The sequence below is a fragment of the Grus americana genome, chromosome 24 (genome assembly GCF_028858705.1).
Source record: "Grus americana isolate bGruAme1 chromosome 24, bGruAme1.mat, whole genome shotgun sequence".
In the NCBI taxonomy this organism is placed as follows: Eukaryota; Metazoa; Chordata; class Aves; order Gruiformes; family Gruidae; genus Grus; species Grus americana.
This window is the reverse complement of record NC_072875.1, coordinates 5,436,578-5,460,459: the sequence shown is the minus strand read 5'-3', so window position 1 is coordinate 5,460,459 and position 23,882 is coordinate 5,436,578. Positions and strand designations below refer to the sequence as shown.

Sequence of the window (23,882 nt, the reverse complement as noted above, 5' to 3'; positions counted from 1 at the left end):
CTGGCCCAGGAAAGGGTAAGCTGCAGGTCTGACTGGAAAAAGCTGGGATGGAACCACTTTCCATCAGAGAAATGAGATTTGTTGGAAGTGAAACGCTCTGCAGAGTCAGGGCTTTTTCTGCGGAAATTTCATTTCACAGAAGAGGAGGAAAAAAAAATAACATCCGACAACTTTGAATCATCCTACTTTGATATTCCTCAAAATCCGGTATTTGCATTCTTTGTCTCAAAACAACTTTAACCTCAGACTTGTTTTCCCTCAATTGTTTCCCGTTGTGCTTTGTCAAGTAAGACATAAATAAGCTAATGCAAAACCCAAGATATGTTCCTGCCTGTAATGTTTTGAAGGAGTTTGGAAAGCCAGCGTTTCGCTCCGTTCAAAACAAAGCCACCGTCACCAAAACTCACAGCTGAAGACAGAATTTTGCTGATGGAAGGGCATAAAAATATCTATGTATTTCAAAATTCACGCCTTGGATGAGGATAGAGGAGTCACCCTTTCCGCCACGTAGAAATGCTCAGAATAGTCAAGAAGCATCAAAACCACTACAGCAAAACACAATTTGTTTCACTTCTTCTAGGCTAAGTTTTATCATATTAAATATACAGGATTAATTTTTCATATGATTTAAGCTTTAATTAAATGTGAGAATTATATTTAAGAGAAACAACGAAGCAACAAGTCCGTACCCACTATTTTGATTTCAAGTCACTTAAAATGCTGGTGGAAGTGATCAGACTCAGCATGAGCTAAAAAGCATCTTCCAGAAGAAAGTTATTTCTCAAAAGAAAAAGAAAAAAAAAAAAAAAACCAAACCACCAACCCTCTGACATCCTGCTTCCTATTGACTATCAGATCACACCACTTACAATCGCTACCATATCTCACATTAAAAAATTAAGTCCATAACTGCAGAGAAACATCTACCCATTTCTTTTATAGCTTCTTGCCACAACGAGCTATCTATCTCCATTATCACGGCGCTATCACCAACACACAATAGATCTGAGCTCGCGTCGTAAATAACGCTTTCATGTAACGAAGTTACACTTAGGAGTACAGGCATAAATTAACACTCAGCCATGTAACTCTAAATAGTGTTTTAGGCCTTGTCAGAAACCAATTATGCAAAATATCCTCCTTGCAAAGATCTGCTCGTGACACTTCAAAGCATTACCTCATTTCAACCACCACCGTGGACAAGGCGCGGGGCCGTGAATCAGGAGATGAGGGTTTAGCTGGGGGATGTTTGGATGATTAAACCCTCTGAAGTCATCTAATTACTGACATCATCGCTTGAAAGCATCTGTACGCCTTCCAAAAAAAAAATAATTTTCTGATTTGTCATTTCTATGCTGGTAATGAAGATGCCTCCGCCCAAATCGGAGCCCGTTATCCCAAATCAGTGAAGATCCCAAAATCTTAACAAAGAGGAGGGGCTACCGGCAGCGAGATTTGCAACGTTTAATAAAAGATATTGCCAATAAACCCTGCGCTGCCTGTACCTTTACACCATTTTGGCTGCAACCCAGAGGACTACAACGCAGCCTGATTTCAGCCAGAAACCGAGGCGCGTGAAGATTAAACACTTTTCTCAAGGTCACACGCAACCCGGCGGGAGAGGCAGGGGACAGAGTGAGAAGCATCCGTTATCTTTCCATCCCAGGTTGGATATCCGAAACGGGAACCAGTCGGAAATCACTAGCTGGCTGTAAAAAGCTTGCCTGCTTTCCGTTCAAGCGAGGAATGGGGATGAAAATCCCTGAGGATGTTTACTAAAGTCCCTGGCAATTGTTTATCAACGTGCATTTAATTGTTCCAAATACCCCGTCCCTAAGAAACCAGCACTTTTTTTTTTCTTCCCCCTTCTATATTATGATGCGGCCATTCCGATTTTACGATTTAAGATTGCCACGATCCTCCCCAAAACCGTATCGATCGAGCAAGGCTCCCATCGACCCGTGGGCATTTCTTTTGGCCAGCTGAAGACATCTCCTCTTGGCCACGTCGGCTGCTCGCACCTCCCTCGACTCGTAAGAGTTTGCCGCGGATCTCATAGCAGATGTGATTTCCAGCTGGGTCTATAGACCGACCGCAGCAGGTTCATTAATAACAATTATTAAGTGCTTTATGTTACAAATTAGGCCTGTAGGAATACAAAAAAATATCCAGCCGGTTGGTTTACGGTCTCTCGTCGGAGAGAACTGTAAATCCCCATTATCACAACACTATCACCATGGCAAAATGGGTGTAGGAACTCATCGTAAATAATGCTTTAAAATAGCTAAATCATCACTGGATGCAAGAGCATAAATTAGTATCCATATGCAACGCCAGGGAAGGCCTCAGCTAACAGCTTCCAGGCATCGGCCAACAAAAACACAGATTTTTTTTGGAAGTTGCAATGGAGACCATCTTCCTTTTGCTGCTTCTTAGCACCAGAAACGACAACCACGTGGGTCTGGGCATTTTGCTTAACATATATCGTAACTTCACTCCAACGACCTTTAGGAATTAATACGCTGGGCAACAGAGGAGGCGGCAAAACAAAACAGGGAGGACGCAAATCTCTCCCGGCCCTGCCCTCAAGAGCTGCCATGACTCCGCAGGCAGGAAAGAGATGCCGGCACCCCGGGGCAGCCGACACGGGCTGGAAAATGCAGAGAAGCAGGGTTTGCTGCAGAATGACAGGAGGCCAGACTAGAAAAAACAAAGTTGATTTCTTTTTGTTTGTTTGTTTGTTTTTAAACATTCCCCCCCTAAAGCACAGCCTGCCCTGGAAAACCTCCTTCTCCTCCATCCTCCTACTACTAAGCTTCAGTTCCCCGGTGCGTGGCACCAAGGAAGAGGGTGAAAGACTCCAAACCAGAAGAAACCTAGCCTTCTGCCCACAAAGAAGGGTGGTGGTGGTGGGGAAATAAAATCATTTCCACTCTCCTCACCCAATGGTCCCCTACTTTGTTCCATAAAAACAATTTTTCCCAGGGATGCTCAGTCCTTTCGAGGGCGAGCCGAAGGTGCAGCGGACTGAGATAAAACGGATCTGCGCGCACAAGAAGAGATGCTGAGGCCACAGATCCCACCAGGGATATCTCAGGCATTTATTTTCAGTCGCTTCTGCCCGGGGCTGGATGTGAGGCAGCAGAGAAGAGGGAGCTTATTCATCCCATTACTGGGCCCTTGAGGCATCCAGTTCCCCCCACCATGAAAATTTTAATAAAACCGGTGCATCGACTTTCAATTAGAAGGCTGTAAAACGGTTCATTTTCATCTGTTTGTTGCACAGTAACACAGATCCTCGGGAGAAAACAGTGCCTTTTCCAGACTGTCTGCGACGCAGAGAGCATTAATTGAATATTCTGTTGAAACCACCTTCAATTAGTGCCTCCGAGTTTTGCATGACATTCATCACTGGAACTCGCCCGATTCTGCATGCAGCACGTTTGGGGTTTCGTGATGCGCACACCACATTAACTCGCAGCATTATCCCGAAAATAACAATTTTATTTGCTAATGAGATGCTAGCCGGTGTAGGGTAGGCTGCTGCTGCACAAGGCGATGACTTCCCAGCCTGGACGACGTGAAGCAGAATGGGTTCCCCAACCACAAAATAACCAGCGCTGATGATAAAGTCCTCACGCAAACCCAAACCATACCGTTGCTCTTCCAGTTTCTCTGCACAGGGAAACTGAGGCCAGCCCTGGGGCTGATGTTATAATATAGATGGAGCATCCTTCATTAGAGTTGCCCCAACCGCCTGGAAACCAAGTTTACACGCATTCGCATCCCAGGTGGGATTCAAGCCATAAATGCGCGTCCTATGGATCCTGAGGCACCATCGAGCCTTAAAATTCCTTTTTTTTGGCCATACTTTAGGAAAAAGTTCAAGCCGAATGCTGGCCAGGAGACAGAGGCAAGGACAAAAATCTCACTCCAGTTACTACTGCCGCAAGCCTGACCCACACGGAGGGACGGCTGGAACCATCCACCCCAGGTGTGATTTCTCCCAAGCACCCCAACGGAGTTTTGCTGCAGACGCTGCCCCAGACTCGTTCGGTTCACAGAGCAAACGAGTCCCCGCTGCGATACCCAAAGCTCCGCAGAGCCGCGGTGCTGCTCTCCCCTACCTCACAGGCAACCGCTCAGCACGGAGCGGAGACGCTGGGAGATATTCTGGTGGAAAGGTGCTTTCATCTTTCCTCAAAAAAAAAAGAAAAAAAAAAAAAAAAAAGCGTGTTTTAAATTTTGTATGCGTCTCCGCTGACTGGGGGGAACTTTTTCTGCTGAGTCCTAATACGCAGCGACCTCCTTTCCACTTCCCACTCATTTCAGCAACTGCCAGAGTCTCTCCAAACATTGATGCAAGAGGCAGAGGGAAGGCAAAGTGTTTGTCAGAAGCTCGCGACTGAAGAGCCCGTGGCAGCGCAGGAAACGACGGGACCGCGGACGGAGGATTTAAACACGTTGCACGCGGTCGTGCATCCCTTACGCCGTCGGTTTAGGTCGTTAGACAGCATCAGGGAAGCAGCGTAGCTCAGGAAGACAAGCCACGCAAGCAGGATGCATCGCTTCCCTGTGGCACGGCCTCAGTTTCCCCAACTTTAAGCAAGCCGTGAAAATAAAGCACGGAGCAGGCTTTGCAGAGCAACGCCGGCACCTACTGAGGTGGCGCGCTGCATTAGCAAGGTGAGATTAATAAGCAGATCTCACATGCAAAATTTTACATACAAAATTGCATGACGTTTAACCTTGTGTCGAGCACGCAGCAAGCTGATTATTTTAATTACAGGGTGGTGGGGTTTTGTTGGGTTTTTTTTTTCCCCCTCCATTGCAGCTCCGTTATTAGCTTCAGCCAGCAAATCACTGGAAAGCTGCAGGCGAGGAGGGGAGTTAAAAAAAAGGGGTCCACAGGCGTGCATCTAACAACCATGGGCAATTAGCACGCTTACACACGCCGGCAGCGCGCGTGGGGGTAGTTGGCCACTTAGATGAGCGATTACGAAGGCTACGCCACGCGTGCACTGATTGAGGTCCCCTCCCAGCACCAAATTGCTGCTTAAGCCTCCGGCTGAGCGGTTGCAGAGCAAAGCTGCTGTGACATTTAAGGCTCAGCGCGGGGCAAATTTCACTTATTGTACATAAACCGTCCACGTCCGTGTTTTCACCGGGGTTTGGAGTTGGGCTCTTGGCTTTCACCAAAACCGGAGAAACCGCACATCTGCTTCAAGAAAAACCCAAATACAGCAGCAACCCAAGAGCTTTTGAGAAACCCCCCTGCACCAACCGACTTTTTTTTTTTTTTTTTTTAATTGTTTCTTAACTTTCTATCTGCAGATCTGCAAAGCACTCTAATATAATCAGGTCCTCTGCACAGGGGATTAGCAGGCTTATATCCCGTGGATCCAATCAGGAAAGTCTATCAGCAAAACATACTTATGTTGATACAGCTATTATAATCTGCATAATTCTTCTGAGTTCACATACTTAATGGATAGCAAACAGAGTCATTACTGCTGCAACTTACATCCATAGGATCTCTATGAGCCATTCACTGCAGTGTTTTTTATTATTCATAGCTTTAGTTATTGATTTTCAGGAAAAGATACATGCTTTTAAGCACCATAAAAGCAAGAGAGGAAAACAAATAGCGCTATTCCGAGATTAATACGCTGCTCATAATAAAAGTATGGCTGTCACATTGCACTGTGTGGAGCTGATGGAGCCTTGACAAATTCCATGCAAAATGGCTGAGTTGCTTAAGAAGCTTGTTAAATAATTTAAAGGCAAGTTTTACTGGAGGCAGGAAAGTTCTTCCCCAAATCCACTTTCTTAGATTTATGAGCCAGGAGTATGTTAATCAACCCGAGTGCAGGATTCAGCTGGGATGCTGCCTCCCAGCAGGGCACAGCCTGGGTGGAGGATTTAAGTGAGGATATATACGGTGTGGTAAAGCATCTCCAAGCCACAGTCCAGCCGACAAGCTGGGATGCAATGGTGATCCACCCTCATCGAACAACGGGGCACCACAAATCCTCTAAGGAGGGGCTCATATACGTGGACAGCATCAGGACCGCTCATCCTGCTCCTTCCCAGCTCTCCAGCACAGGATTCATCTCAAACCCAGACCCCTCGATTACACCTCAAGGTGCCCCCCCAGGGTCAGAACTGGCCGCAAAGAGACTCTTCCCCTCTTGCCCTGATGGCTTTTCATTTGCAAACTCTCCCAGGAGATACGAGAGATGCACGGGGACATCTTCAGCAAACTCTCCCAGGAGATACGAGAGATGCACGGGGACATCTTCAGCCTGTACAGTCCAGAAGTGGCACTGGGAAGGGCTGGGCAACTCTCGAGCATCTTGGCATGACAACAGCTCTTTTATCACTTTGTGCTCCTAGGCAGGCAGAGAGCCATGCTGCTAAATCAACCAGGTAAATCAGAGCTATCATCCCCAGCAGAAAAACTCCCACCTTCAGGATATTTATGTGAGGAATAGCTTCCAACGCCCAAGAGCCCCTTCAAAATCGACATCGCAGGACAGCAAGCGCAAAGCCAAGCTCAAAGCTGGCGGAGCGTCGCAGAAAAGCAATGCCACGCTTGTTTTTTCACTTAAAAGCTCATGTAGGAGGCAAAGGACCTTCCAAATTACAACATTTCTATAGCAACTAGGGTCCCACCACGGTCTTTTTGTTCCAGACGCTGTACGGACTGTCTCCATATTAATAACCCTGCTTCCCAAGGAGGCAGGAAACAAGAACACCACCCACAAGATGAAATGCAAGAAGCCAGTCTGCTCCAGTACCTGGGCAAGGAGGGATGCGGCTGGGGGAAGGCTCCGCAGTAGCTTGCCAGACGTCCGTACTCCGTGCAAGCACCTAAAGGACCTTCCAGGGCTGCGCTCGGGATGCTTTGCAGCTCACGCCATGAAAACCATCCCAACACCTTCACGCTCCCCTCTCCCAAGCCCACGGAAGAAGAGTCGGGTGGCTAAGTCATCCATACTTGACCTCCGAGTTCCCACTTGAAAGAACAAATCCCTTTATTCGCAGATGTTTAGGCAGACCTGACTGCTGAAGCACTGCGACGCCGCACTTGTAAGATACTTCTCCTCCTCCAAACAGCACAGCAACGGCCCCAATTTCACCACGGGGAACGATCAAGGATGGGATTTATGTGACCTGCCTTCCCCATCCGTCTAATCAAGCCGGTCATGCTTTATTTTTTTGGGGGGGAAAGAGGGTGGATAGCAGCGCCTTGCCACGCCATCACCTCTTTTGCATCCAAATTACAAGAAGGATCACACCTTAAGTTATTTCTCACATAGGAAACTTGTCAAAACAGGGAAACGCAGATATTTTTACTCCCAGGAGGAGCTCTAGATGTCACGCTGAAGCCAGTTCATTTTTTCCCGTATCATTTACATCCACCCCCCTTAAAAATTCCAGGCAGCTGTAACTTTTATAAAGCATCTTCACAGAGATATCGCCCTTCCCAAGAGCACTATGTAACTAAGACGGGTGTAAATATTTAAGGGCCCCAGAAATTCTTCCCTGTCCCACCCCCGTGCTTGCAAGCAGGAAAATTTGTGAAACCAGCTGCTTGAGAAAGGCAAAGCATCTCAGACCCCAAATATTTGGGAGGACCCTCGTCCCCGAGGGCGGGCGGGAGCCGGTTCGTACACAGCATCTCACCTCCCGCGATCAGCAAGGCTCCTTGCTCCGCGCGCTCCGTTCTGCATTTATCCATTAATAATAAGCCATCACATCCCCGGTTCGTACCCGTTATAAATTAATCTCTTTTAATTGGCCACGCTTCCCAACCCAACTGGGGAACAATAGCTCCCCACGGGTCCTCTACGCCACACGGTTACACGGCACCGAAGAGTTAGTACCTGCCGAAGGACCCCGCCGCCCCCCTCCCACGCACAATAAAAAAGCCAGTGGGGGAACGGAGACATTTGTCACCGCCGGCATCACGATTAAAATGCATTTGCATCGCTCCAGCAGCTCGGCATCCTCCAGCTCCGGTAGCCTAATGTAAGGGCAAGGCTGCTCAGCCCATGCAACAGCTTGCAGAAACTCCTCTCCCCAAAAAACTCTCCAGGAGAGGGAACGGGAACCAGAGCAGACAGGGAGGGCTGGAGGAAAGGGGGAAACTGAGGCACGAGGCTTTAACTACGATGTGGCAAGCGGGGTGTGCTCCAGCAGAGGAGGAGGTTGTAAACCTCTCGGAGGTTTCATGCTGGAGCAGAAGTCAGGCTCTGCCGTTCAGCTCCGTTAACCCCAAGCGCTCAAGCTCTCCCTCCCATGCATATATTTTGGAGCACGCCTAGGAAGCTGCAACAGTTTGCAAGACCTGCGTTTTGCTCACCAAAAAAAATACCCCAGACTTGCTTCATCATTTACTCACACCCATTTAACGTACGGTGCCAGGTACTGGTGCGTGTCTACCATATGTATTTACACAGTAATGCACAAAGCAGAGGTGGGAGCACCCGGGCAACGAGGGACGCAGCACGACCCCGCGTGCAAGCGGCTCCAGCACCCAGAAACACCCCCGGATGCGCAGCGATGCCAGGGGTGCACCAAACCGGTACGTCGCACCTCTGCTTCCCAGGGGATTCAGGCTGCAGAGAGCCCCTGTAAAAGTATTTTCTAAAAGGATGCTTTTTTTTTTTGAAATAGGAAGGTTTTGATTCAACTAAGTTTTACTTGCTGCTCTGACTTCCTGCAGTACCCACACGCGGCTAAAAGACATCCTCCAGACTAACATATTTGGCAATTTTTATAGTATTGCAATACTCCCCACCCAGGAATCAGCAATTTCCCCCCATCCCAGCCATCTGCAGCACCCAAATCCCACCCAGCACCAGCTCCCAGGGACAGGAGCACCCTCCTGCCTTCTGGATTTTGTTGTTTTGTTTTTTTTTTAAATTTTTTTTATTTTTCACATGAACCCGAGAGCCACAACCCCACACAAAGGAGCAACCGCAACAACCCCGGTGCGGTTTGTACGTTGCAAACATCCAGGGAGCTTCTCAGCCCCAAACAGCCCTTTGGTATTTAACCACACGATGCAAACACCATCACTGGGGACACACAAACCTTGCAGGAACACCTTCCCACAACAGCGGGATGTGCCCAGCGAGGTCACCGACAGCACAATGGTACCCCCCAAGCCCCTGCCTGCACCCCCCCCCTTCCCAACACAGCTTCAAAAGAACTTTTTAAATTGCTCTGACCTTTTTTTTTGTTGCAGCACACTCACTCCTGCCACCGTCCTGCATCTCCTCCTGCACGGACCGTCCCCAGCAGCTCCACGGAAATCCTTGGGGAGCCCCTTGTAGAGGGAAACCGGGGTCCCTGGAGGGGTCTGCACCTCCTCGGTTGCAAAAGGTGGACACGCAGGTGCGGTTTGCACACCCACGCAAGGTTTCAGCCCAAACTCCTCGGAGCACGGCCCCGGGGCCAAGGCTCCTCACCCACGGGGAGACACCAAGGAGCTGCACCCCAGGGGAGCAGCAGCACCGCGCTGTGCCCCCCCGTTACCTGCCAGCTGCAGGCAATCACCCCAATCTTGTTTCCTCCTAGCGCACCTTTTCTTTTATTATTTTTCTTCTTTTTTTCTTTTTTTTTTTTTTTTGGCAACACTTCAGGAGGCTAACACCTAATTGCTTACACCACTGCAGGGCTCTTTTTTCTAAAATAAGCAATAGAGACATGCAAGCTATTTCTTTTTTTTTCTTTTTTTTTTTTAAACGCACGCACAATCAACTCGGTTGTTGGGTTTGGTTTTTTTTTTTTTTTTAATGCGTGCAAAAAACGTTAATAAAGATAAATAAACCGGTGCGATGCTGGTAAGTTCTCGCTGCTTAAAAGAAACCCCGGGCAGGGCTGCACGTTTTTTTACCAACGCATGCAAAAAAATCGGTTTTCCCGCCTCGCGCTGCAAACTTTCCAGGTTTTCCTGGTTTTTTGGGTTGTTTTTTTTTTTTTTTTTTGGTTTTCAAAGCCTAACGGCAACGCCGTGAGCCCGCCCGCCGGCTAGGGGGCGCTAGGGAGAGAGCGAGGTCGCCTCTCGGCCGCTCTCCTCGGGAGGCGTGGTACCGGAAGTGGCGCCGGAAGTGCCGGTGGGCGTCTCGCCGCGGTGCTGGTTATAATGCCGGGGCGGTGAGTGCGGCGGGGCCGCTGTGTCGGTACCGGTTGGGTGTGGAGCGGTGTGCCCGCAGCAGCGGGGGGCTCTGGTGCTTGTAGGGTCACCCTGGTGAGGAGCTCGGTTGGGCTGGCCTCGGTGAGGGACCCGGGTCGGTTGGGCCTTGATGAGTCCCGGTGAGGGGCCTGGTCGGTTGGGTCCCGGTGCCCGGTGAAGGAGCCCGGTCTGTTGGGCTCTGGTGAGCCCCGGTGCCCAGTGAAGGAGCCCGGTCTGTTGGGCTCTGGTGAGCCCCGGTGCCCAGTGAAGGAGCCCGGTCTGTTGGGCTCTGGTGAGCCCCGGTGCCCAGTGAGGGGCCTGGTCTGTTGGGCTCTGGTGAGCCCCGGTGCCCAGTGAGGGGCCTGGTCTGTTGGGCTCTGGTGAGCCCCGGTGCCCAGTGAGGAACCTGGTCAGTTGAGCCCTGGTGTCCACTGAGGAGCCGAGTTGGTCTGGCCTGGAGGAACCCTGTTGTCTGGCTGTTCAGGCTGTGGTGGCCGTTAGGGCAGTAGCCCCAGGGTGGCTCGCTCTGCCCAGCTCTGCCATGCCAGGCCAGGGGCCATCAGGGGCCCGCCGGGCGCTGGTGGTGTTGGTGGCTGCGCTGGGCTGGCTGCTGGCCCTGCAGCTGCTGCTTGACCTGCGGGCGTTGGGACTGCTCTGCGGGGTGCTGGTGGCACTGGGTGGCTGGCTTGGCCCCCGTACTCTCAGCCCCCCTGGCCGGCGGCTGCGGCTGGAGCGCTTTGTCAGCTCCCTGCAGCCCCTGCCTCACTGCCCGGCTCCTGAAGGGTGGCTGGAGAGGGAGATTGCCAGCACCATCCACAAAGTGGTGCGGGACTTTGTCGCTTCCTGGTACCGCACCGTCAGCAGTGAGCCAGCCTTCGAGGCCGAGGTGGAGAAGGCTATGATGGGCCTGGCTGCTGAGCTGAGGCGGCGGATGGGACGAGTGGACCGCCAAGCCCTGGCCCGCCGCCTCCTCCTCCTCTGCGGCCATCACTTGCAGAGCTACCTGCAGGCCCGTGAGGCCCTAAGGAGTGACCCAGAGGGTAGCCGGACCCTGTGGCAGGAGTACAGCCAGCTGGCAGGGCCCCATCCTGCCCTCTGCAGCCCAGCGGCCGAGGTGGGCTATGCCCGGGCTGCTGTGGAGAAGCTGCTGCAGGCGCTGGTGCCCCAGCCCCATCTGGAGACACGGACAGGACGCTTCGTGGTGGTGGAGCTGGTCACCTGCAATGTGCTGCTGCCTGCCATCAGGAAAATGGCTGATCCTGACTCGATCAACCTTCTGCTCATTGGGGCTTTCTCCAAAAAGACCCGGGGAGAGGAGCCACCCCTTGCACCCCCAGTGCCTGATTTCTTGCCCTTTATGGTGCAGACAGATGCCAATCCTGCTGGGCTGCCCCCTTCCCCGAGGCCCACGGAGGTGCCTGGACGAGAGTCAGGGGCTGCTGGTGAGGAGGGAGAGGACCCGGCGAGCAGGTCATACCACACAGAGGAGCCCTTTCTCCGCCCACAAGCCCTGGGCTCCCTCTTCCCCTGTGAGGGTTTGGAGCTAGAGTCCCCCGCACCCGATGCGGGCCAGGACACGGACCTGCTGGCACCGTCACCTGCGGGAGAATTCCTCGATGAACCCCTCCAGGACAACTCCACTGTGCTGGAGGGACCGGCTGCTTTGGAGGATGGTGTGGGGGATCTGGAGGAGGGCATTGCCGCCAGCTCAGATGCTGGCCTGCTTCCCACCTCTGCTTTTGTGCTGAGCTCCTGCCCTGACATCCAGATCGACCCGGCAGTTGAGAAGGAAGAGGAAAGCCCAGCTGTGGCCAAGAAGGCCTCCTCACAGAGGCCCTCCAGCTTGGGGAAAGATCTGGCGGCAGCAGAGGGCCCACAGCAAAGCTCCCCAGACCCTGGGCAGGCTCTTCCCCCGCTCTCATCCTCCCCAACAGCTTCCATCAGTACCTTCAGCTTTGAGCCCCTCAGCAGCCCCGACGGGCCGGTTGTCATCCAGAACCTGCGGATAACTGGGACCATCACTGCCCGAGAGCACAGCGGGACTGGCTTCCACCCCTACACCCTGTACACCGTCAAGGTAAAGGTGACCCACCTCTGCAAGGGGACCACGGGCTAGTGTTTGGAGACGAGGATTTGTGCTGTGTGTGGCTCGACAGCAAGTTTTGTCTGGCAGCTGGGGAATATCAGGCACAGTGTTTTCCCTGTAGCTGTTCAGGTGTGGGATAGGGGTTCCCGCTCTTGGGCAAGAGTTGTGTGGGGCTGGTTGAGTCTTTATCCTGTTTTCACCATTCCCTTCATCGTGAGGGATCTGTGTGCTGTGCAGCCCCTGTTCCTCAGGAAGGGTTGATCTGAGGAATTGTTAGGTGGGACCTCAGTGGGCTCTGGGGACTGTGGGGCCGACAGGGACCACAGCACAGCAGGGCTGTTTGGGGGTCTGTAAGGATTATTGACTGTTGCCTTCCTCCTCAGTACGAGACAGCCCTGGAGGGTGAGAGCGCAGGCAGCCTTCAGCAAATGGCTTACCACACTGTGAACCGCCGTTACCGGGAGTTCCTCAATCTCCAGACCAGACTGGAGGAGAAACAGGAGCTCCGCAAGTTCCTGAAAAGTCAGTGCCTGCATTAACTTTCTGAGTAAATCCTTCTCCCTCTTGCCTCAGTCCATGTTCCTCTGAGGGTATCCCGCCCTGCCTGTGCAGCTCTGGAGGCCGGGTTGTTTGTGATGCCTGCATCCTCCAGCCTTCTGTGCAGAGCTGACTGGAGGAGAGATTTATTTCTTTTTGGCAGCAGATTCCAGTGTTTCGAAACATGCTTGTTCCCGTTCAGATCACAACGCTTGCTTTTGTAGTTTTGTATCTTAACGGTAAATAGAAACATTGGTATCTGCAGATGTCTTGTTTGCATACGAGAAAGTAGAGTAATATCTGTTAAACATAAGCTTTTGAAAGAAAACAGTGTTTCTTCTAATGCTACTCACGTGTAAAGCTTCATTGAATTGAGCATGTTCCCACATCTTCCCTTGGTTCTGACAGATCTGAGGGTTTGGCTGGAAAACTGTTGAGAATTTTTGGGCTCTGTGGATGATCTAGAGTCCTTGTGCTAAACTGGTGTTCTTGCTTCTTTAGCATTAAAGGCACGGATGATAGGATATCAGCAGAATGCAAGTTCTGTATGGATTTAAGGTCCACTTCAGCCACCCTGTTTTGAGGGGCATATTATCTTGGGCTGATGCCGGGCAGCGTGTAGTGGTAGTCTTAAGCATGACAGCATTAAAATTTTAATACAACCGTTGCGGTTTTCTCGAGCTTGCTGATGGGTTTGTTTCGTTTGTAGATATCAAAGGTCCAAAGAAACTGTTTCCTGATCTTCCATTTGGAAACATGGACAGTGATAAAGTGGAAGCCAGAAAAAGTCTGCTAGAATCTTTCTTGAAGGTGAGATGCTTGTGTGCCCCTGTGAGCTAGAGAGCAGTGCTCGGGACAGCTCTGTACTGACAGACAGTGGAGCACATCAAATCTTTCAACTGGGAAGCTGGCTCAAAAAAGACCTAAAGCTACATCTTTCCTCGCAGCAATTGTGTGCGGTCCCTGAGATTGCAAACAGTGAGGAGGTGCAGGAGTTCCTCGCCCTGAACACTGATGCCAGGATTGCATTTGTCAAGAAACCCTTCGTTGTCTCCAGGATAGACAAGGTAGAAAAGTGGGGAACTAGTTATCTGAACCACTTGGAACTGCACCTAGACGTGCCTCTTGGGCTTCAAAGTCTACATTTATGGCTACTGCAGCAGTAGCCAGAAAGGTTGAACGCTGTCTGTGTAGCTGGGCTCAGCTCGCCTGGAAAGCTAGAAAGAGTCAGAGTCCGTCTCAAAGAGCTTGGGGGTTATCGTAGAAAATAGAGCACAAGTCTGAAAACTCTTAGTTTGTGTTCGAGGAGTAGGAATACATTCAATTGACAGCACTGCTGGCTTTTGCAGATTGTTGTCAATGCCATCGTGGACACCTTGAAGACGGCGTTCCCCAGGTCAGAGCCCCAGAGCCCCACGGAGGATCTTAGTGAGTCTGAAGTGGATGGGAAACCTCAGACAGATGGGAAGAAGGCTAACAAGTAAGGGCTCCTTCAGCTTCCCCTATGCTTTATGCAGAACGTGGGCTTCGTAAGTAAGCTGACTCCATTGTAGGGAAGTACTGACTTGATGCTTGACATGTTGCTGTCGTACTGTAGCTAAATTGCTTGTGCTTCCACGTGCTGAGCAAGGGTACTTGAGTTCCTGTTTGGGTAAAGGATTTTCTAAGAATGCTCAGGCTTTCACAGAAGGTGGGTTTCTTCCTGAGGGAGCTGTGAGGTGGTGGCATTTACCAGCAAACACTTTGATGCTCCTGGAGAATTGCTTTCTAACCTTAAACATGTACATGACTCATATATGTGGCGAGTTACTGCAGAATACAGTTATAACTTGTCTACCTATAGGTTTACTCCCTCTCCTATGTGTTGAGCACAGTGGCGTTCCACCTTGCCCAGCAAACTTATGAGTATTTATTTAAGAGTAGTGTTTAAGGTCATGGCATGTAGGTTGCTCACCAAGTGTTTATGTGGCATTGCTGGCGGTGACAAGCCCCATCATGCCAATCAGTGAGTCTTCCGCTGAAGAAGAGATCTTCTGCACGAATATGGCTTTTTTTCGGGAAGAATGATGTTTTGCTAGAAAAAGCTGCTTTGAACAAAAAGACAAACCAAAAAAAGTACAAGTTTTGAAGTGTCTTGGCTGAAAAGGACATTCCTTAATGATAAACAGGCAATTTTACAATTTGTCCCACAATCCCAAATGCCCTTTCATATCCTCCTTTCTGTGTGTGCGTTTTTATAATAGGATTTCACAATCCTGCTGAGTATGTCTCAGAGGCTTTTCTGAACATTTTTTCCTGTGTATGCTGTGGTGCTCATGCCTCACTGAACAGAAACGCCTACACCTATCTATATGTAAGCTTATACCTTAACATAGCTGCCGCAGAAGGTGTATGTATCTGGTGGATGGTGGAAAGCCTTGGCCAGGCCCCTGTGTAGTTGAGGAAAAGCGCTTTAATGCTTTTGTGGCATGGTTTTACTGCCACCTCTTAGTTATCCTGAGGGCAGATGCTTTTTTTAATCACTTTAGGTCTAATCGGACTTCTTAGTGCGGGCAAGATAAGCCCTGGACAAAGATAGCTGGTCCAGGTTCTTGACTGAGGCTCGGGAGCTCATGGCTTGCAGGTTGCCGAGAAAACCCTGACTGTGCCATCATGTCTTTCCTCTCCAGGTCCAGGCTGAGGTTCTCATCCAGTAAAATTGCTCCGGTGCTGAGTGCGAGTGAAGCGCATGACAGGATCATCTACTCTATCAGGGAGGGCAGCGCTGTAAGTTCAGATCCCTCTTGCAATCCTTTTGTGATTCTAATCATTGCCCTGTTTGGATGCTGGCTTGGGATAACCCACGTGCACAAGGGTTGTGGCTGTTGCAGCCTTGTTCCTGCATGCCAGGCCTTTGCAGAAAGGCAATAAGCAGCCCTGGCTGTGCTGTTGGATAGAACAAGGTGCAAACCAGGCGGTGGGAGGCTGTCTGGGCAGTGGAGACTTTGAATATCTGTTCAACTCCGGCTGTGTGCAGCTCGATGCTGTGGTATTGATACACCGGTGCTTTTGTAGGTCTCTGGCACCCTGTCGCTGGCTGCTATGGAGTCCTTCATCCAGAAGCAGGAGAAGCTGCTGGAGGCAATCCCCAGCAAAGCTCCTGAAGGTGTGGGAGGCAGAGAAGCTAAGGAAAGCTCCGTGCAGGAGGATATGGACGAGCTGGGGGCACATCCGGACACAGACTCTGGTGAGCTCAGCCCCTCTGTTAGCAATTCAGCGTATCTCTCTTGGTATTGCAACAGCTCTGACATCTGCAGGCTCGGCTTAAAAAAAAGTCCCTTGATTAAAGGGAAGGCAAACTGAGTTTTTCCAGTCCTGTTAGGTGATTACTCTGGTCTTTATTGCAATTGGAAGCAAATTGAGTCTTGGCTCAGTTGTGTTGCTGTAGATCTTCACCTTAGTGTACTCAGTACAGTTACTGCAGAAAGAAGTTTCTTAAGGACGCGCTGCTTAAACTGCCAATGTTGTAAAATCAAGCTCTTAGAAACTGAAAAATGGCCAGTTTACGGCTTCTTGGTAGTCTCAAGTTAACCTTGATATGTTCATATGTTATAAAAGGACCTTCTGAGATTCAGTTAAGTTTAGATAGATTTGGTGAGAATAGCGAATATGTAATCCCAGATCAAGGAATGATGTTCCCTTTCTGATTAGAGATCCCTCCTCTAAAGCACGGGAATGCTACGGCCTCTCAGAGCAGTTACAAGTTTATCCTGAAAGCGAGCAAAAACATGTTCTCTAATCTTCTTGGAATAGCTGAGTTGTATCAGCTGGAACTTTCCAAAAATTTCACTCCAGTGGTTCAAGTTTGGCAAGCTCTGACTGAAACCACGTGCTTGTGACGGGATGGGTCTGGTATTCTGAAACCTAGCCTGTGCTACCAGCTTTGCCTATAATCTTTGAACGCACGCCCGCGTTTGTTTTGGGGCTGCTGGGGAGCAGGACTGGAATCGGAGGTCAGCGCTCTGCACAGAGCGCAAGAGATACAGGCAGGCCAAGTTAACTGAACCCTTAAGGAAATTTAACATAAATGATGTCAAATGCCTGCAGGCCTGTGATGCTTCAGAGCCGAGACAGAGCAGGCTGGTCTGGCAGGGTAAGGGGAATGAATGTTTGGGGAGCAATTGGCTTAAAAAGGCAACCGGTGTCTGTATCTGCTTACTGGGTGACTTCTTGGAAGAGGTTGGCCAGCAGCTCTCTGAGGAAGGGGACTTGGATGCTATGGGAATAAACAGAGCTTGCTGACGATGCTCTTTGTGTGGAGTTACTGTGAAGCTAAACAGCCTGCTCCAGTTTTTTTGCACAGGGAAGTCAAGTCTCAAAGGGCAAAGCAAGTGAGGAGTAACTTGTGCATAGCCTGGAGCAAGAGGTGCCAAATGCAGCCACATACCTTGTCTTTTCCAAGTGAAATGGGCTGGAGTTAATTAGTCCAGCTTGTCTGCAGCAGGGAGAGGAAGAGGAGAGGCGCTGGGGTCCAGAATCCCTCTCTTCTTTATCTCCAGCAGTAAATTGTGTGTGAACAGTCTCATGGGCTCTTTGTAGGCAGAGTGTGGCTGAAAGATCAGGCATCAAGGAATGGCAGAGTAGGAGAAGCTGCTGTACAGGAGCACTGGCTTAGTGGTTGTCTCAGGCAGGTTTGTGGTACATCACTAAGCTTGTTCTGCATAATACCTATGATATTTTGGGGCCAAGCAGCATAAAAATAATCCTCTAGCAAGTAGGATGTATTTACGCTGTAGGCTTTGAAATCCTCCTGAGGATCAGAGAGAGGTTTTGTTGTCCTAGGTCTGTGTCATCAGGGATGTGTGGGCACATGTGTGGGTTTTTGTCTGACCTGATGCATCTGGTTTATCCAGATGTGGTTCATCCATCTTCCTGCTGAGACTTGGACCTGCCACACGATGGCAGCCTGCAGACACTGACTGCAGTCTTGCGCCTGAAAAACTCTACGCTGGAAGAGGGAAAATGTTGAAGACTGTGAAAATAGGCTTCAGCAATGTACCTTTCTCCTGGCTACAGTCCCTGCCTTCTTTCTCACCTGTTTTGGGCACGCCGCCATCCCCACGGATGGACTGGGGTTTGATAATCCCTTGGCTGAACCGAGAAGGAACTGGGTGCTCAGAGCAGCCACGTTCTGGTCTGGTGCATCCCTTGGTAGGAAGGCTGGGGCTGCTGGGATGAAAGCGGAAATGAAAGAGTGATCAGGGCAGGAGCCTGGGTGGGCAGGCTCCCCAGGCTGCCTGTACTGCAGCAGGTCATCAGGGTTGAGGTGGCTGTTGGGCGGGGGGGGGGGGAAACGTGAGTTTTGGATGATGCTTTCTACCAGGTTTGCTTAGGTGTTGAGTTGGCTCCTTCATCTGACCCTCCTCTTCATCCTGGCAGACTCTGAGACAGCTTTGGCTGACCTGGCCCTGGACGTGCTTCGTCTGCTGCTGATGGATCACTGGAGCTGGCTGTGCACAGAGAGCATCCAGAAGGTCTTCCACCTGCTCTTTGGCACACTCATTCAAAGGTAAGACCTCAGGGACCAACCTCACAGCTCTGCCTTTGGAGTGACAGTCTAAAATGGAGCTCTTGCCTGAATGCAGATAAATGCTTTCCATCTCATCAAACGACAAGGTTCTGTAAAGATGATGTCACATGTACGTAGAGGAAACACCTTGAAGATTTGTGCTAGGGGATGTTTTCCCCGGTGCAGCAACGTAACTGGTGGGCAGCCCCTTTCCTTTAACAACGGGGGAAGGGAAGGATCCAGCCCTGGGAATGGGAGGCTTCTTGCCTCATGAAAGGGCAAGAGTGCCCAGCTCCTTGGCTCTCCAGGGAGAGACTGACCTCCTGGTCTCTCGCTGCCCAGGGGCTCAGATTGTCCTTCCTACAAAAGGAGAATAAACAGGCGCAGGGAACAGTGACTTATCAAGTAACAGCTCGGAGCGCAGCCTCCCAGGGCCCTTGCTCTTGCTGGCGCACGCCTTGCTGATCTGCAGTGGGCCAGTAGTGCCTGTGCCTTGGGTGGTGACCCACAGATGTGTTAGGGAAAGACACCCTTGCCAGCTGGTATGGTCTTTCTGGGGCCAGTGCCTCTGTGTGGTAAGGCGCTAGGCCAAGACACACAGAGAGCATTGCTGTTTTCTTCTGTACGTGGGTGATTATTGCTAGCTGAGCATATGGTCTTTAGAGTAAAAGGAAAGCCTTCTCAGAAGGACTTTGGCTAGGGGGAGCCTCGGAGCAGTGCTTTTCCCACTCCTGTGCTCTTTTGTCTCTCGCAGGCATTCAAAGCCAGTGTGAGAATGTGCAGGGCAGCACATTATAACAGAGCTGGTAATTTAAGCTGCCTTCAGCAGAGCTTGCTGAAGTGTTTTGAGGTCAGGGGCTGCTGGCCATCACTCCCAGTCTGTTTCCTTGGGTGGGACAAGGTGGGTGTTGCTCCCATTTCTCCAAAATGGGCTCTGGTCTCTTGGGGAATGAGCTGGAACCCAATCCCTGTGTGTAAGCACAGAGGTATGAGGGCTTGCATATGCACGTCATCACCTCCTAATAAGCTGTGTCCTGATCGCCCAGGGAGCCTGCAGCATGGACATGTGGCATTGGTATTTTCCACTAGAGAAGCTGTCATACACACAGCACACGCTTGGCTCTGGAAGCTGGAGGAACTCAGCAAGTAGTGCTGGTGGAGCAGCATGAGGGTGAACGTGTTTGTAGCTGCAACGGGTCTGGGTGAACCCACGTGTGCTGCAGGCAAACCTTTGGCTGGAGGTGATGTTGGGAAGTCCCGCGACTCCTTGGTGTTGTGATCAGGACAAGGTGCAAATACAACCTCTTGAACTAATCCTGTGTTCCTGGGACTGCACATGTCCATGCTGAAATCCACACATTGATGCTGGCTCTGCTTTTGTTCTGGGACTGTCAAGAGTCCACAGGTCTGGTGTGAGGGGGACAGGGGAAAGAGTTGCACAGTGTGAACTGACCCATTGCCAGGAGGAGGGTGTTGCTTGTGGATTGCTGCAGGGAACGCTTTTCTCCCCTGTTTCTGCTGCTGTAATTGTCACCCCAACTCAGAAGGCCATGCTTGGCCAGTGCTTTGCTCTCCTGAAGGGGAAGAGTGTTAAGGTGGAGGTTCTCCTACCTCAAATCAAGGGTGGCAGATTTTTTAGAGGTTTTGGAAGCCCATGTGGAGGGCTGGGACTCAGCTTGCCATTGCACACTGTCTCTGGGCCACATGTGGCTGAGACTCGTACTCCTGACTGGCCCAGGTGGCCACTGCTGTCCCCTATAGATCAGGAAGTCTCTAGCTCAGACCTGCTGCCTATCCAGGGACGCAGTGTGGATTTGGTGGCACTTCTCTTCCATTTAAGTATTTGCAACTTGATCGCTGCTGGGCCAGACCTGGCACAGCCCTGGCACTGGCATTCTGGCTGGCACCTTTACAGGTGGAGAAAATACCAGAAGCTGTTCTGGGAGCATGTGCTATTCAAGGCATTGTTGCTCCCACCTCTGAGACCAGAGGCAGCAGATGGGCACACATCCTGTCTCTAACTGTTGCTGGTTACAAAATACAAGTAGGAATCACTGCTGCATGAGATGAGGTCCTTCTCTGTTGCCATCAGTGGCTGGGTTAGGTGGTGGGTGGTGGAAAGGAGGTGTCCCAGCAGTGCTTTGGGTGTTAGGAAGGGGGTTGCTGCTGGATACTCCTCTGCCAGCTTGTGTTTGGGGAGGAGTGTGCTGCTCCTGCTACTTTTGTGGGTATTGCTACTGCTCTGCACTGAGTGTGCCTCATCCCAGAGCAGAAGAATCAACAGAAAAACACCAAAAACAAGGTTCAGCTTCTCCAGAGAGCCACTCCCACTCTCCGGGTTTTCTCTCTTGGGCTTGCTGTGCCCACAGCATGCCCTGCAGTGACATCGAGTCACTGTACTGTTGCTGATTATGGGACCTCCCTACCCTTCTGTTTGCCATTCTCTGCACAGAGCATCCCACCATGCTCCTTTTTCCCCTTTTCTCCGTAGCAGAAATAGCTGGAGCCAGGCGTTATCTGTCTCCCCTGACTGTCAGTTTAATGGCAGCCGGGGAGAGGAAGGCTGTATGACCGAAAAAGGTATTGTTAAGTAAAAGGGAGGCCGCGTGTGCAAGCCCACATCCCTGCGGCACTTATCCCATTATGTAACAGAGTGATCCTTTTTTGGAGCCGAAAGGAGAGGCGGAGGGGCCGGGAGGCTCGCTGGGAGCAGGGACGACCCCGGGGCCGAGGATTGCTTCCAGCAGCCTCTCCGCATGCTGGGTCTCTGCCTGTAAACAAACCCGCTGCCCTGCTCCAGCTCCGCACCCCTCCTCTGTCTGGCTCTTGCTTCCCTCCCACAGGCTGGAAATGCAGATCCCCTCTCTTTCCTGGGGAGGCTGTAACAGGGACCTGTTTGCACAGGGGAGTAGATGGGGCTATTCTGGGCTCTGGGGGTGTTTGGTGGAAGAGCTAAAAAGCATTTGGAGAATCCATGTGCTTTTTAGAGCCTTGTGAGTCAAAGCAGCGTTAAAAATACATGGCAAGTGCACGAACAGCGCCATGGCTGTGACCCTGCACCCTGCCCTCAGTCCATCCCCCGGTCAAGGGTCTGCCTGTGCTGCGATGAGCTGGGGGCAGCTGTGGAGCCAGGGTGGCAGCTGCTGATACCAACTCGATACCAACCCGCTGTGCCTTTCAGCTGCTGCTAGGGTTCTCCCAGGCCCACATCTGCTTCGCTTTCTGGAGGAGAGTCCCACTGGAGTGCCAGGATCCTGGAGATGGACCTGGGAGGATTTTTTAGCTGCAGATCCAGGTTCTGTATGCTTTTCCTAGCTCCTTCCTCTGCATCACAACAGAATGCCGTGGCAGTGCGAACCTCCGAGCGGAGGGAAGGTGTCTTGGCACACCCCGGCTGTCTGCACCCTGTAACCTGAGTGGGGCTGGGGTGCAGAGTCCATGCCGGGCCTCGGAAGCGCCTGTGTGTATATAAAGGAGTGTGTGGACCTACGCAGGCAGCTTTGATGGTGTCATGTTCCATGAAGGACGAGTTAAAATAAATGTGAAGCATCCCTGCCTTACTTCACTTGGCTTGCTGTTCGCTTTGGGTCACTCTGGTGCTCCTCCAGGCTTTGTCCCCTGTCCCGTTGTGCCTCAGCGAAGCGGCTGTTTTTGGGGAGGTGATGTTACAGCCTGTGTGAGATGTGGATAGAGAGCCAGGGATGCTTTGAGACTGCTCTCATAAAAGCCTGACTGTCATCTGTAATCAGTTTCTTGCAAGTTTTTCTAGCTCTGGTTCCCTTTACAAGGCTGGCTAGCTTTGGCTTGTTTTCCTTGTAGGGTTTCCTCTCTTGAGCTGGTTCTCCCAAGGTTTCAGCCACTGCTGAACTAGCAAGGGAAAGGAAAGTCCATCTGAGCTCAGATCCACCCCTGAGCTGAATCTCAGGCCGTGGTCTTGTGGGGAGGGACACTGAGCCCTGAGGTGGGAGCAGAGGAGAGAAGGGGCACTGGGGGAGTGCACAGGACAGGTTCTGAATATGTAAGCTAAAATGGGGCTGAGTGGTCCTAAGAAGGCTGTAGCAGCAAGGGGCTGTCTTTGATTTGAGGCGCTAGATCTTGCCAGGTGTTGCTGAGGATCAAGAGCTGGGCAAGGCCACAGAGACATGATAGTTTTCATCCTATAAGCAGTAGTTCTGGAGCATCTGAAGTCTTGTTGCAGCGTAGATTTTTGGCAGGGGGTTCAGCCTGTTAGGGTTTGGATAAACAGTTTGGCTAGGTTCCGGTCTATAAAGCAAACGCCTTGATAGAGGCAGCCCTGCTTTCCTATGGAAATGATCTGGGCAAGGTATAGCTACGGCATGTGGAGGAAGCCGATGCTGCGCTCCGGGGTAGGTACAGGGAGGATGTGTTTGATGTGAACGGTGCTGCAGCCTGTACAGGCAGCTGGAGCCTGCAGGGCTGTGGGTTATTCTGGAATTTGTCCTTTCCAACATTGTCCTACACTTTCAGTGCACCTTTGATGGCAGATGCAAGGCTGGGGGGAGCAGGATGTGTCTCCCTGGCCCTCGAAGCGGTCTCAGAGCTGACTGCTACGGAGGTCGTTCCCTGCAGAGGTAAAAACCATGATCAGCAATAGAGCCTCTGGTCTCCAGGGCAACTGTTGCATTGTCGTGGCCTCTTCTCTGTCCTTTCCCGGCTCTCCATGCCATCAGGTTTCGTGTCCCCCCATCCCTGTTTCACTATGTGCGTTGAGGGGTAATGGTTCAGCAGTGTGGCTGGTTTCATTAGCCTTCACACCGGGGGCTCGCTCAGCTTCCAGCCCCGCCAAGTGTTTCCACAGCCTGTGATTTTTATGGGGCAGCAAAGGGTCGTTGCGGCCAAGCCTGGGGTTCCTTCGCAGTCCGGACATCTGCACTGGCCCAAAGGGGGCCGCAGCTTGCTCTGCCGGCCCATCTCCCATTTCTCCTTCGGCAGGGATGTGGCACGGTGCCTGACCGTTGCACAAGATGGGTTCGGGTGGGCTGCTGCCGGGGTTTACCCCAGTGTGCAGCCCCAGGCTGCCCTTGCCTTCTTGCTGTCATCTTGGCTTTGGGGCTCTGCCAGAGCCTGTCGGTGTCGGGCCAGGTGTCACGGGCACTTGTGCAACTGCTGGTGTGAAGTCAAGGAGCTTGCAGCTTCAGGGAGTTGCTTGCAGGGTGTTTCTCTTTTCTTCTGTTTTTTCTCTTCTTTTTTTTTTCTCCTTGATCTCTGTGCCAGCAGAACTGGCAAAAACAAAGACCCTTGGCAGCCTCCTCGATCCTCTTGACTTGAAAGTGCCACCGGCATGTAGTGTTGCCTGACCCTCTTAAATGTCCCTGAGTAAACCTGCCTGCTTGGGCAGCCAAGCACCTGCAGCCCTGGGCGTGCTGGGAACATGCTGCTCATGGGCAAGCAATTCTGCCCAGCCCTGGCCCTCTGGAGCCCCGCAGGGGCTGTTTCCGACAGCCGAGGTGCTGAGCCAGACATCATCTCGGTGCTGGATTGGACTGGGGGTCAGTGCAAAGCTG

The 23,882-nt window shown here is 51.3% G+C and overlaps 1 protein-coding gene across 7 annotated transcripts in view; it reads left to right on the top strand.

Moving 5' to 3' along the window:
* The first annotated feature begins 10,120 nt into the window (after window positions 1–10,120).
* The window catches only part of SNX19 (sorting nexin 19), a 123,438-nt gene continuing 109,676 nt past the window's right edge, over window positions 10,121–23,882 (top strand). For 5 of the 7 annotated variants that reach the window (XM_054802858.1, XM_054802862.1, XM_054802860.1 and 2 more), the window contains exons 1-8: window positions 10,121–12,263; window positions 12,656–12,794; window positions 13,519–13,619; window positions 13,757–13,876; window positions 14,159–14,289; window positions 15,479–15,575; window positions 15,864–16,035; window positions 18,228–18,357. In XM_054802858.1, the coding sequence (XP_054658833.1) occupies window positions 10,728–12,263; window positions 12,656–12,794; window positions 13,519–13,619; window positions 13,757–13,876; window positions 14,159–14,289; window positions 15,479–15,575; window positions 15,864–16,035; window positions 18,228–18,357 (2,426 nt within the window). In that variant the 5' untranslated portion in view covers window positions 10,121–10,727. The remainder of the gene's footprint in view (window positions 12,264–12,655; window positions 12,795–13,518; window positions 13,620–13,756; window positions 13,877–14,158; window positions 14,290–15,478; window positions 15,576–15,863; window positions 16,036–18,227; window positions 18,358–23,882) is intronic. The other 2 variants (XM_054802864.1, XM_054802865.1) reach the window with 2 other exon arrangements.